At 42.1% G+C, this 20,586-nt stretch overlaps 1 protein-coding gene across 2 annotated transcripts in view; it reads left to right on the forward strand.

The window, feature by feature from the left end:
- The window catches only part of cdk19 (cyclin-dependent kinase 19), a 62,839-nt gene extending 47,541 nt beyond the window's left edge, over window positions 1-15,298 (forward strand). For both annotated transcript variants that reach the window (XM_021600289.2, XM_036975691.1), the window contains 7 exons: window positions 3,527-3,670; window positions 6,428-6,497; window positions 6,673-6,745; window positions 6,948-7,045; window positions 7,394-7,472; window positions 12,111-12,350; window positions 14,688-15,298. In XM_021600289.2, the coding sequence (XP_021455964.1) occupies window positions 3,527-3,670; window positions 6,428-6,497; window positions 6,673-6,745; window positions 6,948-7,045; window positions 7,394-7,472; window positions 12,111-12,350; window positions 14,688-14,804 (821 nt within the window). In that variant the 3' untranslated portion in view covers window positions 14,805-15,298. The remainder of the gene's footprint in view (window positions 1-3,526; window positions 3,671-6,427; window positions 6,498-6,672; window positions 6,746-6,947; window positions 7,046-7,393; window positions 7,473-12,110; window positions 12,351-14,687) is intronic.
- The last annotated feature ends 5,288 nt before the right edge of the window (window positions 15,299-20,586 follow it).

Consider the following 20,586-nt stretch of genomic DNA (forward strand, 5'->3'; position numbering starts at 1 on the left):
ACTATGGTTTGCAACTGCACGTGGGGACAAAGATCGTACTTTTTGGAGAAATGTCCTCTGGTCTGATGAAACAAAAATAGAACTGTCTGGCCATAATGACCACTGTTATGTTTGGAGGAAAAAGGGGGAGGATTGCAAGCCAAAGAACACCATCCCAACCGTGAAGCACGGGGGTGGTAGCATCATGTTGTGTGGGTACTTTGCTGCAGGAGGGACTGGTGCACTTCACAAAATAGATGGCATCATGAGGTGGGAAAATTATGTGGATATATTGAAGCAACATCTCAGGACGACAGGAAATTAAAGCTTGGTCGCAAATGGGTCTTCAAAATGGACAATGACCCAAAGCATACTTCCAAAGTTGTGGCAAAATGGCTTAAAGACAACAAAGTCAAGGTATTGAAGTGGCCATCAAAAAGCCCTGACCTCAATCCCATAGAATATTTGTGCCTAGTGATATTGTCGACCACCCAGGAAACATTTTTCTGAATGACAGTCAAGTGACAAACTGCTGTTGTGATAGGCCTATAACACATGATGCAAAAACAGCCCGTGTGGAAAACGGTGTTCAGGAAGAATGTCCAGAATATATTTGTCTCGTTCGTTGTCAGTGACGACAGTTGTGATCCAATACCATTATATTTGTGTTGATTATCTGCTGCTGTCTGCTAGATTTGCAACAGGGTCTAGAAGATTTAACAGGGAAAGCATCAAGGTAATGAGTTCATGTTTTCATATGTTTCCGTGCGTCGGATTGGACAATGAGTCTAAGCTATTGCGCGAACACCCAAGGAATTTTCCTTTGTCATTCAGGACATTTATTGACAACAGATGAGTAGCCTAGTGGGCTTATAAACAAATGATTTGGATGTTGTAATTAATGATGATGGTGATAACCCAGTAACAGATGGACTCCGATCCCTTTAATCATAGAGGGTATTATTACTTTGTGTCTCTAAAATCACAATGTTTCCATTTCTATTGTCACGTGACACAGAACATTTGTTGTTGTTGAAATGATCAAATGTCTGCCTTTTACCAGATCCAAATATTTTAGCATGAGCTCATAAATTTAGTTGCCTATGCCACAAAATATAATATTCTGCCCATATGAACTAATTGATTTTAGGCCATAGCCGCAAATAGACAGAACATTGTTTTCCATTCTTTAATAAAAGGCTCATAAACTGAAGCAGGTAACCGAAACTACAGCTCGCTTCAGTTTCCTTGCCAAATAGGCTTAGAAGCAAACTCTGTATCTCAACAACGTTATTTACCATTCATTTTTATTGGACACAGCATAATCTGAAACACAAACAAAACAAACTGCAAATGCGTCCACAAGCTTGATGTAATCATTGCGTGTTAGGAATATGGGATTAAATACAAAACTAATTTCTAAACAGCAAAACAGATATGTATGAAAACACCCTCAAATAAAAGCCGACATTCTATACTGTTGCCTCATTTATGTATGTATACATATACAGTGGGGCAAAAAAGTATTTAGTCAGCCACCAATTGTGCAAGTTCCACCACTTAAAAAGATGAGAGAGGCCTGTAATTTTCATCATAGGTACACTTCAACTATGACAGACAAAATGAGGGGGAAAAAATCCAGAAAATCACATTGTAGGCATTTTAATTAATTTATTTGCAAATTATGGTTGAAAATAAGTATTTGGTCAATAACATAAGTTTATCTCAATACTTTGGGTATATACCCTTTGTTGGCAATGACAGAGGTCAAACGTTTTCTGTAAGTCTTCACAAGGTTTTCACACACTGTTGCTGGTATTTTGGCCCATTCCTCCATGCAGATCTCCTCTAGAGCAGTGATGTTTTGGGGCTGTTGCTGGGCAACACGGACTTTCAACTCCCTCCAAAGATTTTCTATGGGGTTGAGATCTGGAGACTGGCTGGGCCACTCCAGGACCTTGAAATGCTTCTTACGAAGCCACTCCTTCGTTGCCCGGGCGGTGTGTTTGGGATCATTGTCATGCTGAAAGACCCAGCCACGTTTCATCTTCAATGCCCTTGCTGATGGAAGGAGTTTTCACTCAAAATCTCACGATACATGGCCCCATTCATTCTTTCCTTTACACGGATCAGTCGTCCTGGTCCCTTTGCAGAAAAACAGCACCAAAGCATGATGTTACCACCCCCATGCTTCGCAGTAGGTATGGTGTTCTTTGGATGCAACTCAGCATTCTTTGTCCTCCAAACACGACGAGTTGAGGTTTTACCAAAAAGTTATATTTTGGTTTCATCTGACCATATGACATTCTCCCAATCTTCTTCTGGATCATCCAAATGCTCTCTAGCAAACTTCAGACGGGCCTGGACATGTACTGGCTTAAGCAGGGGGACACGTCTGGCACTGCAGGATTTGAGTCCCTGGCGGCGTAGTGTGTTACTCGCAAAGTTCAAGGGGGCCGAATACTTTCGCAAGGCACTGTATATGTATGTGTAACATTTGATCTCAAATCCAAAATGCTGGAGTATAGAGCCAAATGAAATCTTTTAGCTTCACTGTCCAAATAAATACACAGGAGAGTGTACATCAAAAGACATTCCAGAGAAGTTATTGTTTAACTTCATTATATTCATATCTAACACATGCTTCCTATTTTGCAACCAAAGCACAGAGATGAGATGGAAATGAATTGAAAATCGACCAGCAGACACAGACCAGTAGGACTTTGCTCTTTTGATTTTTTTTACCCAGACCGTATTTGCACTTACAGTAATGAGAGTATGTCTAGCCTTTTGGGGGCCCTAAGCGATATTTGGTCTGGTCCGCCCCACCTCGCGGGCAAAACATTTTAGTGCCCCCCGTCTTGCCAGGGGATATAGGTGATAAGTTGATTTTGATTGGCCCAACCAGCGGAAACGCCTCCAAATGGTACCACCTCACAACGCCAAATATGAAGATATAACCAAGAGTGGCGCAGTCTAAACTGGCAACGGTCACCGCAAATTAACATTCTTATTTAATCAACACTGTCAAGTACAAATATAGTAATGTTATATTGTAGTGAACAATCTAATGATTCTATGTAATTTGTAATGACAGTTTTCTTTGCAATAAGTTTTGACATTCATTTGGTAGCACCCCTTGAATTGCTGTTTTTTTCTACATGTACAGCAGTGAATGAACGGCCTACTGTATAGGAATGGCATATGTTCCTCAATAGAGCCCCCCCTGGCCGAAGCCAACAGGCCCTTCAGGGTGTCTGCCATCACAGATGCATGTAGCAGGCCAACACACTGAAAGGCCCTAGGCATACACTATGAGATTATATGAGTTTATGCACAGGGTTGCAGATGTAATTGCAGGGTACAGCCAAATTCCTAAGATGAATTCTTAAGAGGAAACTCCTGTGACTGTCCAGTCTCCATTAGTGTGAGAGATATTCGGATACACCTTGGCAAGTTTAGACGAGTGTCTTTTGTGTCCGCTCCTGCTAAGGTGTAGGCCCGGACCACTCTGTTTAATTGCTAACTGCTTGTCTATCTGATGCAGACATTTGGGCGATTGGCTGCATCTTTGCGGAGCTGCTGACGTCCGAGCCCATCTTCCACTGTCGCCAGGAGGACATTAAGACCAGTAACCCCTTCCACCATGACCAGCTGGACAGGATATTCAGTGTCATGGGCTTCCCAGCAGGTCTGACCAGCACACACACACACACACACCTGATGAGACCATGTAGAACATGGGTGTCAAACTCTGGCCCGTGGGCCAAATTTGGCCCGCGGGGTAATTATATTTGGCCCGCGAGACAATACCAAATTACTACTAGAGCTGGCCCGCCGGTATTATACAGCGCATTCACCACTAATACTACGAATCCCATAATGCTCTGCTGTTTTCGCGCGCCAATCAGGACAGGACCCAGAAACGCTCTCTCCTCTGTGACAGTAGTCATAGCAACATAGACGCTACAACTGTCAGCGAGCTAACCCTTCCCAAAAATGGCGAAAAGAAAGGCAGAAAACAGGAGCTTTCTGGACAAGTGGGAGGCAGAATATCTGTTTACATATGTAAAAGACAAACCTGTTTGTCTTGTTTGTGGAGTCAACGTGGCTGTAAGTAAGGAGTACAACATTAGACGACACTATGAAACGAAACACCATGACAAATACAAGGACCTGGACATGACTCAAAGGAGCCAGAAAGTAGAGGAGATGAAAAGAAGTTTGGTTTCACAACAGAATATGTTTAAAAAAGCCACATCACAAAGCGAGGCTGCTGTAAAGGCTAGTTATATAGTGGCAGCAGAGATCGCAAAATCAGCCCGGCCCTTTAATGAGGGAGAGTTCATGAAAAAGTGCATGATGAAGGTTTGTGACCTCGTATGCCCAGAGAAAAAACAAGCATTTTCAAACGTGAACCTGAGCAGGAACACAGTAGCTGATCGCACATGTGATCTTGCCACCAATCTGTATGACCAGCTGATGGAAAAGGGAAAAGATTTTGTTGCGTTCTCCCTCGCTGTGGATGAGAGCTGCGACGCATCTGATACTGCTCAGCTGTCAGTCTTCATCCGTGGAGTGGACTCAAATCTGTGTGTTACGGAGGAGCTATTAGGATTCAAATCAATGCATGGCACAACCACAGGAAAGGAAATCTTTGAGGAGGTTTCCAAATGTGTAACTGAAATAAAGCTGGCGTGGGATAAACTCGTTGGATTAACGACAGATGGTGCGCCAGCGATGTGCGGTAAAAAGAGTGGACTGGTGGGCATGGTTCCGTGAGAAGATGCGGGAAGAGAACTGTGCAGGTGAGCTAACTGTTTACCACTGCATCATACATCAGGAAGCACTGTGTGCCAAAGCCCTAAAGATGGAACATGTTATGACCACAGTAACACAGGTAGTTAACTTTATAAGAGCCAAAGGTCTAAATCACCGCCAGGTTAAATCTTTTCTGGAGGAGTGTGGTTCGGAATACGCAGACGTGCCGTATCACACAGAGGTGAGATGGCTAAGCAGAGGAAAAGTACTGAACAGATGTTTCGAGATGCGTGAGGAAATATGTCAATTCCTGGAAACCAAAGGGAAGGATACAGCAGAGCTCCGGGAGCAAAAGTTCCTGTGTGAGCTGGCCTTTCTCTGTGACATCTCGAGCCATCTCGATGCTCTGAACCTGCAGCTTCAGGGGCGGGGGCGCATCATCACAGACATGTACGCTGCAGTGAGGCTCTTCAAAACTAAACTGTACCTGTGGGAGAATCAGATGCTGCAAGGAAACCCTTGCCATTTTCCCTGCTGCCAATCCATAAAAGCGCAGATCTCTACCGCCGTGTTCCCATGCGCACAGTTTGCTGAAAAACTCAGTGTTCTCGCCGCTGAGTTTAGCCGGCGATTTGCCGACTTCGATGCCCAGAAATGCAAGTTTGAACTGCTTAGTAATCCCTTCGCAGTTGATGTGGAAAATGCACCAACCAACATCCAAATGGAGCTGATTGAACTCCAGTGCAACGACACGCTGAAGTCAAAGTATGATGCTGTGGGCGCCGCACAGTTTCCACGGTTCATCCCTGACACAATGCCTCAGCTCCGCACCCAAGCTGCTCAGATGCTCTCCATGTTCGGCAGCACTTATCTATGCGAGCAACTTTTCTCCTCGATGAAGATGACCAAAACAACTCACAGGAGACGTCTGACTGATGAACATCTTCGCTCGATACTGAGGATTTCTTCAGCTCAGAGCTTGAGCCCAGACATTGATGAACTAGCATCCAAGAAGAGATGCCAGATATCTGGCTTGGGCACATCAGATTAGACCAGTGTGCAATAATTAACGTTTTCTTTATGCACTTTTTCTTGCTACAAGGCATGGGCTTGAATGGTTGATTGATTTATTATCATTTTATTTGTAAAATTATTAGCCAGTGGAAAAAGTTTATTTTGGTATTTAAATCAGAAGGCTGAAAATAGAAAAGAGGCATACAATTTTTATTTAAATTTTATTTATTTAATAAATTAATGCCATTGATGTGTTTTTTCATTTGAAATTCGATTTTGCATGTCTCCACTATTAAATTATATATTGTATGGTAATAAGCGATGCTTGTTCCATATTCAATGTTAAAGCAAAACTTGTTTGGGTCCATATTAAAAAGTTCATTTGTTCAATGTTGGCCCGTGACTTTGTTCAGGTTTTACATTTTGGCCCACTGGGTATTTGAGTTTGACACCCCTGATGTAGAACATTCATTAAGAACCCAGTTAGATTCTCACGGTCATGAAAGTCGTGACGTATAGTATTTTGGTAAAGTCCTCAACATCAACCTTGTCCTTCTCTTGTACTTGTTGTTGTACAATATGTACAGTAGATTACATTATCCTCCGAAGGCAGCAAGTATAAGAATTGGGTTAAAGTGACCTGAAGTTTTGTCTGTTTTTTGAATTTGGTCAGATAAAGATTGGGAGGACATCAGGAAGATGCCCGAGTACCCCACCCTTCAGAAAGACTTCAGGAGAACGACGTGAGTGGAGAAGGCTTGACATTCTGACCCTACCTGGGCTCGCTCGGCTCTCAAAAGATACTTGAACCCTTCACACATCGAACATCGCATCTGAACCTTTCTCTCAGGCTGACAGCCTTCTGAGACTATTAACCTGCTATCTGTTTTACATGTGCTGTGCTTCACCCATTCACAGGTATGCAAATAGCAGCCTCATCAAATACATGGAGAAGCATAAAGTCAAACCTGACAGCAAGGTTTTCCTGTTGGTAAGCACGCTGTCTAGTAACCAGTATATTCTTGAACTTTAATTGCCAGTTTATGGAGGGCATGCTACTGCTACCTTGATTTTCACTGGAGAGTATAAGATAAGGACCTATCTAGATATAAGAGCTGTAAAACCAATACGCCTGGCTGGCTGATTGGGTTTGCTTGGCACCACTAACTTAGTGTTCATCCACCACTTTTCAGCTCCAGAAACTCCTCACAATGGACCCCACCAAAAGGATTACTTCTGAACAGGCACTGCAGGACCCCTATTTCCTGGAGGAGCCCTTACCAACCTCAGAGTGAGACCTACTAAACTTTATTTTCCAAACTCGGTCATGATCATAGCTACCCTCTCCACACATGAACCCATTCACATGTTCACCACGAGAAGTCTGTTTGATAAACTAACAATGGAGGCCGTTGCTTCAGTGAACTTAAAACGGAGCACTTCCAAATCATTCCTTGAATTGTGATTTCATAGTCGGGTATGTTTTGAATTTCTAGATTCCTATTTTTATCTTGGTCAGCCAGGTTGGGATTTGGTTTCTTGACATAGTTTTTTGTTATTTGTACACACCACACCCAGCTACTCAGTTATTTCACAAACAACTGATTGTGTGTATCCCTCGTTTCATTTTCTCCTGTAGTGTGTTTGCCGGATGTCAGATACCTTACCCGAAACGAGAGTTTCTGAACGAAGATGAGCCGGAAGAGAAAACAGAGAAGGTAAATAGAGTTTCGGTGGAAAGGTTTGGGCTATAGACTAAAAGTGAAATACTAGGATATGCATCGAGAACCCCTCACAATTGACAATCCTTAGCCATTTGCTGTTATTAACAACTGCCATCATGCTGTCTAAAAATACCCAAAACACCTTAACCCCTTACACTCGTGGGAATTGGCCTACGGTGCATCTGGAAAGTATTCAGACCCTTTGACTTTTTCCACATTTTGTTACAGCCTTATTCTAAAATTGATTGAATTGTTTCCCCCCCCTCATCAATATACACACAATACCCCATAATGACAAAGCAAAAACAGTTTAAAGATTTTTTGCTAATATTTTTTTGGGATATATATATACAAATTTAAACTATTCAGACCTTTTACTTAGTACTTTGTTGAAGCACCTTTTGCCGGGATTACAGCCTCGAGACTTCTTGGATATGACCTACAAGCTTAGCACACATATTTGAGGAGTTTCTCCCATTCTTCTCTGCAGATCCTCTCAAGCATCAGGTTGGATGGGGAGCGTTGCTACACAGCTATTTTCAGGTCTCTCCAGAGATGTTCGATTGTGCTCTGGCTGGGACACTCAAGGACATTGAGACTTGTCCCGAAGACACTCCTGCATTGTCTTGGCTGTGTGCTTAGGGTCATTGTCCTGTTGGAAGGTGAACCTTCACCCCAGTCTGAGGTCCTGAGCGCTCCGGAGAAGGTTTTCATTATGGATCTCTCTGTACTTTGCGCCGTTCATCTTTGCCTCGATCCTGACTAGTCTCCCAGTCCCTGCCTACCTGACCAAGGCCCTTCTCCCATGATTGCTCAGTTTGTCAGGGCGGCCAGCTGTAGGAAGAGTCTTGGTGGTTCCAAACTTATTCCATTTAAGAATGGTTGAGGCCACTGTGTTCTTGGGGACATTCAATGCTGCAAAATAATTTGGTACCCTCCCAATATCTGTCCCTCGACACAATCCTGTCTCAGAGCTCTACGGACAATTCCTTCAACCTCATGGCTTGCTTTTTGCTCTGACATTGTGTGCATTTGCACTGTCAACTGTATGACCTTATATAGACAGGTGTGTGCCTTTCCAAATCATGTCCAATCAATTGAGTTTACCACAGATGGACTCCAATCAAGTTGTAGAAACATACTTTCCGAATGCACTGTATAGGGATAAATTGAAATGTGTCTTACAGAAGGAATATGGAAAGCATATGCATAACCATGGTGGCAATGAAAAGGGAACAGTGTGGAGATTATTGGAAAGTTATTAGACTAAATGGGAGGCCAAAACAGTTAATCTGCCACAAGACTGAATCCAAACATTACGCTGTTGATTTTATGTGCATTTTTTACATTTACTGTACTTTGCCGCATTTGAAATATGAAAATACTCTGTATACATTCAGTAACATAAGAATATTCATGGCAATGTGGGTAGGTGCAACATAAGACAAGAGGGAGAGTTCTAACTGGTGTCTCCAAGTGGCCACACACCTCTCTAGAGTGTGCACAGGTCCTACGTAATGCATTTTATGACTCAAAGAAGAGTCTCTCATAGCTATGCCGTTGAGGAACTAGAGCCAGCAGACTTGTAGTGGTTTTCTTTGGAACACAGCCCTGCATCCCCGCCTTCACACGATTCCTGTTGTTGTTTACACGTTCCAAAAAACGGTCCATTTATAAATCACAATCTGGTCATGTCGGCATCATTTCAAATTCCATTGCCAACTAAGTTAGGCCTCTATATGTAAGTCACTCTTGTTTTATTATTTTTTAAAGGAACTCATTCAGGCTTTCAGCTTACTCTTCAAAGTTGTAATCATTTTGAAATTGCACCTTGTGCATTCAACTAAGTAGTGCATCAGCAGTTTCTCTTGTCATTGCAGACCTTAGCTATCTCTGTTTTTTAGGCCACAATTTCGTGGTATCCAATTGGTAGTTAGTCTTGTCTCATCGATGCAACTCCCATGCGGACTTGGGAGAGGTGACGGTCGGGAGTTGTGCGTCCTCCGAAACACTACTCAACTGCTTCTTGACACAATGCCTGCTTAACCCGGAAGCCAGCCACACCAATGTGTCCTAGGAAACACTGTACACCTGGCGACCGTGTCAGCGTGCATGCGCTCTGCCCGCCACTGAAGTTGCTAGAGCGCAATGGGACAAGGACATCCCTGCCGGAAAAACCCTTTCCTAACCCGGACGATGCTGGGCCAATTGTACGCCGCACCCTGGGTCTCCCGGTCACAGCCAGCTGCATCAGAGTCTGGACTCGATGCCAGGATCTCTAGTGGCACAGCTAGCACTGCGATGCAGTGCCTTAGACCACTGCGCCACTCAGGAGGCTAGGCCATTGATTTTGTTGTAATGTTTGAGTCACTCAGATATCACGTGAACACACACAAGACATGGCAAAATGAGGGAAGGGGTTTGGGAACCACTTGCGTAAGACACTGCCCCCGGATCACATATACTGCTGCAGCATTAGTTCACATCTGATCCAATTTCATCTCTACTTGTGTCCTATGCACTAAAGGAGTCAGTGTTTTAGGAGAGGGAATGGCATGCCATGGGATAATAAGGACAAGCTGCACAAACAGCAGCAGCTGCACCCAGCACTCCAGAAGAGGTCCATTGACCTCTGGATGTAAAGGCACTCCAGTTAGCCTGCCCCCTGATAGCACACAGTCTAAATAATGATAGGAAAATAAAATAAAAACTGAATTTGTCAGGTGGTGGTCTATAGTTCATAGGCCACCGGTGGATGAGTGAGATACGAATCAAGAGGAAATCCCAGGCCTTCTCTGTCATACACTCTCGATGCATACCTCCAGGGCCGCAACTTTAACTGGGGACATGTGCCCCCCCCCCCACCCACACACTCTGCAATTGCATTTTTGTCCCCCCAGTTTTATCATTGGAATGTGATACAAAACGAGGCAACGGTGTGCTTTAGGATAATGTGGACGCCTCCGAGTGGTCGGGTAGGCTGTTTTGGAGTGTTTATCCGGGTGGATAAAAAAAAATATATATATATATATATATATATATATATATATATATATATATATATATATATATATATATATATATATATATATATAAAAAATGTCACCCCCCACTTCTAAAACCAAAGTTGCACCCCTGCATATCTCACTAAGCTCTCTATGCATATCTCACTTAAGGTAAATCTCACTAATGTTGAGCCTTTCCCCTGATAAAAGATAGGCTACAGGAGGCTTTATTTGGACAATAGTGTTACTGATCATGTAGGCTGGCTGGTTCCGCAGCATGAGTATCAAACACCATGTTATGAATATGCCAGACCATACAGAAAGTATGACACCGAGCCAAATCAGTGTATACGAGGTGAAAGGGAGTGCATGTGCGTACTACAGCCAGAAAGATACTAGTCCCCTCCTCACAGAGCGGTTTCTGCCATTCCACAGCCCTACATCACATTAGCAGCTGTTTTCAAGTAGGCAACACCTGATACAAGTGTTGCCCCAGAGCAGCCATCATGAAGGCTGCAGGGCCTCTGCCAACCTGGGCCAAGAGGGTATGAGAGGGACTCATTGTTTTCCAGTTGTGTAAAAAGTACCCAACTGTCATACTTGATTAAAAGTAAAGATACTTTAATAGAAAATGACTCAAGTAAAAGTCACCCAGTAAAATTCTACTTCAGTAAAATTCTAAAAGTATTTGGTTTAAAATATACTTAAGTATCAAAAGTCAAATTAGAAATAATTTTAAATTACTTATATTTGGAAATCCATGGGCACATTCAGACATAATTTACAAACGAAGCATGTGTGTTTAGTGAGTCCGCCAGATCAGAGGCAATAGGTATGACCAGGGATGTTTGGTTGATAAGTGTGTGAAATTGACTATTTTCCTGTCTTGCTAAGCATTCAAAATGTTACTGAGTACTTTTGGGTGTCAAGGAAAATGTATGGAGTAAAAAGTACAATATTTTGTAGTGAAGTAAAAGTAGTCGAAAATAGTAAAGTACAGATACCACAAAAAACGACTTAAGTAGTACTTTAAAGTATTTTTACTTAAGTACTTTACACCACTCTTGTTTTCCTGACCCCAAAGTTCACATGTCTCAGCCTTGTGGTTGTGGATAGATTGAGAACACAGGAGGCTGCTGAGGGGAGGACTGCTCATAATGGTGGGAACGGAGTCAATGGAATGACATCAAACACATGGAAACCATGTATTTGATACCATTCTACTCATTCCACTCCATTCAGGTGCCACCCACCTCCTGTGGTTGAGAAGTGGTAAGCTGGGCTGAGGACTCTGAGCAAACAAACCCCTGACCACAATACTGGGTACATACTGTACTAACCAGTTCCCAGCTATTGGGGAGGGTGACAAAGATGGATCAGTGAAACATTGTTCATTTGGCTGTTGTTGCACAGCAATGTTGCCTTGATGCCATTTTCTGAGTGAGCATTTTCCATAGTGACCTTATGTACATTGTGTATGAATGTCTGACTACACTGTTACTCAAAGGAATCTGTGAGTGTGTTGGTGTACAATGGCAGATTACAACATTACAACAGTTATACTCTAAGGAACCTGTCAGGGTGTCCGTCTCTAACTGAACACTTGTGTGTGTTTGTCCTCCATCAGAACCAGGCCCAACAGCACCAGCAGACGACAGCCCAGGCCCAGGCCCAGCAGCAGAGCGGCACCCAGCAAGCCTCCACCCAACAGAACTCTGCCCAGACCAACGGTAACACAGGTGCAACGGGAGCCAACAAAGGTGGAGGCCTCCAGCACGGCCAGGACCAGGGGCCCCCAAACAAGAAACCTCGGATCGGGCCCTCTGGGGCCTCCTCCGGCACTGGGGTCCACCAGTCCGAGTACCAGGTTAGAGTTTTTACAGCTTTACACTTATCCATAGTGTTACTGTCCATTTTGATTGAAAGGAGATGAAAGGCATAGACATCGCTTCAGTCACCAATGGTTGATCGCTTGTGATTGTCTTTTGAGGAGCATGCCTACATTTATTATCTGGAGTTGAGATTTAAATGTGTTTAATCCAAATGTCAGCAAATTGAATTGATTCAAAATGTCAACATATGTCAATATAGGCCCTTGGGAGACCCGAAGGACCCAGTGCTTCTTTATTGATGATTTGACTAGAGAGCAAAGATACGTACAGAAGGGGATGTCAGGGACGTGCAACACTTGTGAAAAGACACAACAGCCTCAACTCAGACCAGAGAGGAGCATTGTGCTATCTAATGGGATTACAGGTCATGTGATATCAGGATGATAGTGTCCTTCCTCTAGTTCGCACTAGCCTGCTGATGAAGTTGTAAGCAAAACATTGTGCTGCCTTATCACTGTTGTTCCCCGTCTTGACGCCTGCTCTAACTTTTGGCGGGGGGAGGGTTGGTGTCAAAAGCTTTCCACAAGGTTGAAGGCATTATAGCTTTCACCTGGTCAGTCTATGTCATGGAAAGAACAGGTGTCCTTAATGTTTTGTGCACTCAGTGTATAAAGTGGGTAGTGGAATCAATAGTATGTATTAGAACAGCAGAGTTGACTGTGTGTGTGTGTGTGTGTGTGTGTGTGTGTGTGTGTGTAAGGGTTGGATGTGTGGGTAGTCCGTGCAAATCATCTCTAATGTGCAGATAGTCTCTAAGGTGCAGGGAGATAGCTAGGTTTAACCTTTCAGCAGTCTGATGGCCTGGTGGAAGAAGCTACTCTGATACCGCCTGCCAGATGGTAACAGAGTGAACAGTCCGTGGCTCGGGTGACTGGAGTAGTGACTGATAAAGGGGACAGAGTGGAGAATGTGGTAGAGAGGAAGAGAGAGTCTTATTACGTATGAGGAAGGTGAGATAAAGGTGACCTCCCTGACCTTGTCCGGACCACAACTGTAGTCTGTTCAGAGGTGTCTCCTGGCTTGGCCCGTGCCGTGTGGGGTGCTGCTTGACTGACTGACTGACTGGGCTATATTTAGCAGGGGGCTGGGTTTTGCATGTGAACAGCTGCTGGGCTCTTCAAATTCAAGACTCACCAGAACAGATGTATAAATATCCCCTTGCTTTCTGGATGGGCAGACCGAGTGGAACAGAGAGCTAGCTTGCTGTGGCGTCACATTCCGCGCCCTAATTTTCTCCTCATTGATCACTCTCCCCGAGGCTATGGTATCCCAATGTGCACCACTCACTCCCCCCCTCTCTCTGTGAGTGCGGATAGATAGACTGCTAAACAGGCGGCGATGTGTGGGTTGTAGTCAGAGATGTATGGGAGTATTTTTTTTTAACGAAGTCACCATACTTCAGGAGTTTCAGCCACGTTCTGCTCCCATCCCCTCCACCCTCCACCCAAGCCCCCTGGGCCCCAGTCCAGCAGCAGGTCCTCAGGGCCACTCTGGTGGCTCAGAAGAAGGGTTTCTCATCTGAAGGCCAGTGACTTCTGCCTTTTTTTTGTTGTTGCCTTTTTAGGACATTTGGCCTTAGGCCCAGTCTGAGCTGGTTAGAGTGAGTCACGGTCCGTAATCAGTCATCTGATTCAGAGCCGGCTTTCTTTATAGCTGTAGTATAAGGTGGGTGGTTAGCCCTTCTATTGATGTGGTGGCTCAGTCCCCCAGATTATTTATTTATTCAGACGAACAAAAGCAATCATAGGAATCATTGAGCAAAGTACAGAGCACAAAGAAACGGTCCTGTTTTTACGTCATGAAACAAAACAGGCAGCAGGTTTTTGGCATCAGCCACTTCTGCAGGTTTTACTATGTCGCGTGATATACAGTATACTGTTTAGGATATAGAATTGTCATGGCACTGTAGAATTGCTCCGAATTAGGTTGGTAGTCTCTTGCTAATTCTGTTCTAAATCGGTGAGAAGTAGACCACATCTTTGGATGCCAAGTAAAACAACAGTGGAAAGCCACAGAGGTATGTTGATCAAGACTACAGATCTGTGGCAATGCGTCATGCTTTTCTATAGGACTCATTCTTGATCTGTAAATTATTCAGCCAGCTTTACAATTGAAAACATGGCCAACAAAAGTCATTCCCCTCCCGCAAGGTCTCCCAAGGTACAGTTATTGAATTATTTATTCTCAAACCCCATGCGAGGTTGAAATAGACAATGGTATTTTCCAGTGGTGCCGACTTGATAAATAATTAATGACAGGGGTCTCTAGCCGTCAACAGTTTACTGTTTCCTCTCCATTCTTCTCTTCTCCAGCACTCCAACTCCCGCCTTGGATACCAAAGCAACGTCCAAGGTTCCACTCAGTCCCAGGGATACTCGTCGTCATCCCAGCAGAGCTCACAGTACTCCCACCAATCACACCGCTACTGAGGCACCGAGAACTGCTCTCCAAATCAACAGCAGGGGCCTCTCCCAAACCTCCCTCGACCTCAAACAAACCTTAGCATAACCTCTTATCTCCCTCATCCTGATCAGACCTCATCACGTGTCAGATCATTTCAACAACGCAACAGTCATTTCTCTCCTCCTTCATGCCAGCCTTACTACACAGAGTGACCCTGGCCTCACTTCCACCCAATGCCCTCACACTTACCGGAGGGCACTGCAATATGAAGGCAAACTCAACACAGGAACCAAAAACAAACCCTGCCACCTAAGGGCATCGGACAAGATTTTCTATTATTATTAAGAGACAAAATCTGTTGATACTAGATTATAAGAAGGAAAACACATCAGGTGCAACTTTGACTACACACGCCTACTACACAAAGACTACGAATCACAGCACTTACAAAAAACATGTTCTTCAAGAGGAAGAATTGCAGCTCTGTTCATATATATATATATATATATATATATATATATATATATATATATATATATATATATATATATATATATATATATATATATATATATATATATATATATATATATATATATATATATATATATATATATAAATACTATATAGCACCTTTTTCTATTCATTTAACAAGACACTTTTGCTTGTTTGCGAAGTGGAGTTTAAGTTTACTTTGATCGTTGACGTTTTTGGATATTGACAAAGGAAAATAGCCCTTTACTATCATCACTTTCCTTCGCGGTACATTTATTTACCCTGGATATCTATGATATACAGATAACAATCAAAGCAAAAGAAAGAAAATGAGCCAACACTTTCCTGTTGAGAAAACAAGACAGAATCTCCTATTCTCCGGTTGGCTTGGAAATCACATTTGTATAAGAGAAAGTCTTAAAACTATGAAATACACCATTTATTTTAATCTTGTTATATTAATATTTAGGGTTTTCTACTTTTAGGCATTTTGTTTGTCTAGATTTGTAGTCTAAAAGTCTGCATTGGAAGGAAATGTTTCTGCAGCAAGTTATGTCATCTTTAATTGTCTCCAACAACTCTAGGTACCGCCTGTCGTCAGACAGGTTACAACTACCAAGCTACTCTTTACCGTGGGTCATGTCCTCCAAGGAAACATTTGTTGGTGAATCTGAACGATCTCATTTCAAGCCGGAAGTGTTTAAGCGTGTGAGGTACCTCTTTGTGGACACCTTTGCTTGACGGATCTTACCACGGACGCAGACGTCACCGAAGGTCACCGAAGGTGTGCGTCGTCATCATACTGGGAAGCCAAAAGTGTGTATGTTCCAGAGACTGTTACTGCCTGATAGTTTTTGTTGTTAATGTAATGTTCTACATTTTTCTTCTCTCATTTATTACCCTTCACAGTTTCAGTTTGTATTTTCTCTTATTCAGTCAAAGGACTGCACTGCTGAACGGATCTGCAAAGAGCTGGAACAAATTTGGGGTGAATTATTATGCCCCGTCCTCTTCAACTCCACACCGCTGGTTGCGCACTGAGTATAAACCAAGGCAGAGAAGTGGTTTCTTATAGTATTTATCCTTTGAAAACAGGTTGACTGGAACTGTACTGTTTGTGTGTGCCCAAACACACCGAGATAGACGGACATGGAATAAGGCAGCCACTTTAGCTTGTTCTGTGACTGGTGAAGGGGTGTAGAAACACTGACATGTACTGGCCATTGAGAGAACTGGACCTCTTTTGCAGCAATGGTGAAAATGTGTGATTTTTTTTTTTTTTTTGCGATTATTATAACGGCCTTTTGGGATGTTCGAAAATCATCAGCCATGTTCAACTGGTATATATTGATGATGATCAACACTGTCCTTTTGTTGCCAAAGGAGAGAGAGACGTATTCTCTTTTCTATCGTACAAATATTCACAGCCACAGTACAAGGTACTACCATGTATTTTCCCAACTGATAGACTGCTCTCTGTGAAGCTGTTTGCTTCTGACAGTGATACTGCACAGATCGTCAGTGATGCATTGGTCTATTATCTCCGGCTCAGTCCAACAGGTTTCGAGAGCCCGTCGTATTGATAGTTCTGCTGTTGACCGCCGTCTGGATGTCTCTCTCCTTCTCCCTCTCTCTCTCTCCTCACACATATCCGATGTGTTTCTCAGCACTTCCAGCTCACTGGATCACAGTTCCAGTATATCTTATGTGTGTTGAGGTGAACGCCAGAAGACCAGATGAGCAAAAAGGACTGCTCCTTGTTCAACATGAGTTCCTAACAGTCGCCCAGAATGTTTTTGCATGACTGATTGACTGTTTCTTTGGTGTTGATACAATGTCAACGTATTGGTTCGGTTTTGAGTCTCTCTTTTCTATTTTCCCGATTGTCTGGTAGGCACACAGGCCCGGTGGATTAACAACCCGCCTTCCCAGAACAGTGGTGTTTTCCTCGGGAACAAAACCAGCAGCTATTCAAAAAGGTTTTTCTCTCTTTTTTTTCTCTCTCCCTATGGCATGTATTTGAAGTATAGTTGAAGAGCATTAAGAATAAATGAGACTGTTTCTCAATTTTCATCTCCACACAAACGAGGTATCAAAAGTATTATTCATTGTGCGGCTCCAACAGGTTATAGTGGGGTAAATAACTCTCAAAACAGTTCCTATGCAAAATCAAAGAGAAAAGATTTCACTTGCACCATGCTTCAGTTTTACTATGAAAGCATGCAGTTCAGTTATCTTGTGGTTTTGAAAATGATTGGGATATCCATTCCTTATTGTAAATCTAATGTTGAATATTGTAATTGAAGAAGGCATTCACTTGTTTCTTACAGCACTGTAAATTGTACTCTAAATTAAATATTGTTAAGAAAGAAAAAAATGCATATATATATATATATATATATATAGTATACATTATACAATCATATGTATTGTTTCCATATTCAGTGCCTCCAGAAAGTATTCATACCCCTTGACTTATTCCACATTTTGTTGTTACAACCTGAATTCAAAATGGCTGAAATATACATATTCTTTCTTCTCGCTCATCTCCACACAATAACACATGTATTTATTTGATTTTTTATTTCATCTTTATTTAACTAGACAAGTCAGTTAAGAACAAATTATTATTTACAATGTCTGCTAAGCCCTAACCCGGACGACGCGGGCTAACTGTGCGCTGCCCTATGGGACTCCCAATCACGGCCGGTTGTGATACAGCCTGGAATCGAACCAGTGTCTGTAGTGATGCCTCTAGCACTGAGATGCAATGTTTTTAGAAATGTTAGCAAATTTATTGAAAATGAAATACAAAAATATAGTTCACACCCCTGAGTCAATTTTTTTGTAGAAGCACCTTTGGCAGCGATTACAGCTGTGAGTCTATCTGGGTATGTCTCTAAGAGCTTTACACATCTGGATTGTACAATATTTACCCATTATTATTTTCTAAATTCTTCAAGCTATGCCAAATTGGTTATTGATCATTGCTAGACAACCATTTACAGGTCATTCCATATTTATTTTTAAGTAGATTTAAGTCAAAACTAACTCGGCCACTCAGGAACATTCACTGTCTTCTTGGTAAGGAACTCCAGTGTAGATTAGGCCTTGTGTTTTAGGTTGTTGCCCTGCTGAAAGATGAATTAATCTCCCAGTGTCTGGTGGAAAGCAGACTGAACCAGGTGTTTTTGCCTATGCTTATCGCCATTCCGTTTATTTTTTTATATCCTGAAAAACTCCCCAGTCCTTAACGATTACAATCATACCCATAACATGATGCAGCCACCACTATGCTAATGAGAGTGGTATTCAGTAATGTGCTGTATTGGATTTGCCCCAAACATAACACTTTGTGTTCAGGACAAGAAGTTAATTGCTTTGCTAATTTTTTTAGCAGTTGTATTACTTTAGTGCCTTGTTGCAAACTGGATGCATATTTTTGGATAGTTTTATTCTGTTCAGGCTTCCTTCTTTTCACTCTGTTAATTAGGTTATTATTGTGGAGTAACTACAATGTTGTTGGTCAATCCTCAGTTTTCTCCTATCACGTCCATTAAACTCTGTAATTGTTTTAAAGTCACCTCTGGCCTCATGGTGAAATCCCTGAGCGGTTTCCTTGAGTTAGGAAGGACACCTTTATCTTTGTAGTGACTAGGCGTATTGATACACCATCCAAAGTGTAAATTATAACTTCACCATGTTCAAAGGGATAATCAGTGTCTGTTTTTTTGTTTTGTTTTTTCATATACCAATTAGGTGACCTTCTTTGCGAATCAATAGGTGTTCTTCTTTGCGAGGCATTGGAAAAGCTTTCTGGTCTTTGTGGTTGAATCTGTGTTTGAAATTCACTGCTCGACTGAGAGACCTTACAATGATCTGTATGTGTGGGGTACAGAGATGAGGTAGTCATTCAAAACTCATGTTGAACACTATTATTGCACACAGAGTGAGTCCATGCAACTTATTATGTGACATGTTTAGCAATATTTTACTCAAATTATTTTGGGTTTACCGTAACAAAGGGGTTGAATACTTATTGACTCAAGACATTTTAGCTTTTTATTTGTAATTCATTTGTAAATATTTCAAAAAACATAATTCCACTTTGGCATTATGGGGTAATGTGTCTAGGCCAGTGACAACAAAATCTAAATTGAATCCATTTAAATTCAGGCTGTAACACAACAAAATGTGGAAAAAGTCCAGGTGTGTGAATACTTTCTGAAGGCACTGTGTATATACAGTATATATGAATAATACCCATGTTTTAGAGCTTTCCTCTTCTTGCCTTAATGACGCATACAGTAAGCTAGATATAGACGGGCACCTCTGTCCAACAGAGCCTGAATCACTCCAATGACCAATCTACCATAAACCTGCTTGTCAACTTGATAGCTCCTAGTTTTTTTCAAAGGAAATGATTCTCTATAAAAACATATGAAATAATGAATCTAGTTGGATACTGTGTGATGCAACATTCAGTCTATAGAGTCCAGGGACTTTCTCTCACATCAGCACGAACTCCTCAGTTTGACAGGGTTGAAACAAGGCATTTTTTAACGTGTGGACAGTGCCTTTTTAGTGTTTATGTTTAAAGTTGCCATCACATGATGGGATGTTCAGGATTGTGTTTATTTCTCCTTGTCCTATGCTTTCTGGTCTGTGAATACCTTTGAGTTACATTTGAGTTTGTTTCTGTATTTGTTGTGTTGTTGTCATCTAAAATGTAGGATCTGTTATTTTCAAAATGACCGCAAGCGGTTAAATATCAAATTTGAGTTCAATATGTCCCACCTCTAATTTAATGACTGCAAAAAGTACAACGTAGGATGATTTTACATTTTCTATTCTAATTAATATTGTCCTGAAATGCTGTACATAAACACATTTTAATAATATCTCATTGAAACGTTGATATGATCATTTTCTTTGAATGCACTGTTATTAGCTGAAGTATTTAGTGGTAAATGAGAAGTATTTCATGTTTTGTTTAGACAAGATATGGAGGTTGTATAAACGTTCTATGCCAGACAAAGCTTTTTTAGGACTTCTTGCCTTCTGTGTGGACATCCTAAAGATACACACTAGTAATGAATACACATATGAATGATAGTGCACCTCTAGGTCTGTACCTCTTCACGTTCCCCCTTTACTAGTGTTGCATGTACCTCCCTTTTCCAATCCAGAATTTAAGCACTTATCCTCCCTCCCTCTCAACAGTCTGTACAGAAAGACAGACACTCCCATTTGCAAAGTGCTCCTGTGATACTTCAAAATGCCTTCTGAGAAGTGGTTTAGGTCTCTTGTGCA

The sequence above is a fragment of the Oncorhynchus mykiss genome, chromosome 4, assembly GCF_013265735.2.
Source record: "Oncorhynchus mykiss isolate Arlee chromosome 4, USDA_OmykA_1.1, whole genome shotgun sequence".
Taxonomy (NCBI): Eukaryota; Metazoa; Chordata; class Actinopteri; order Salmoniformes; family Salmonidae; genus Oncorhynchus; species Oncorhynchus mykiss.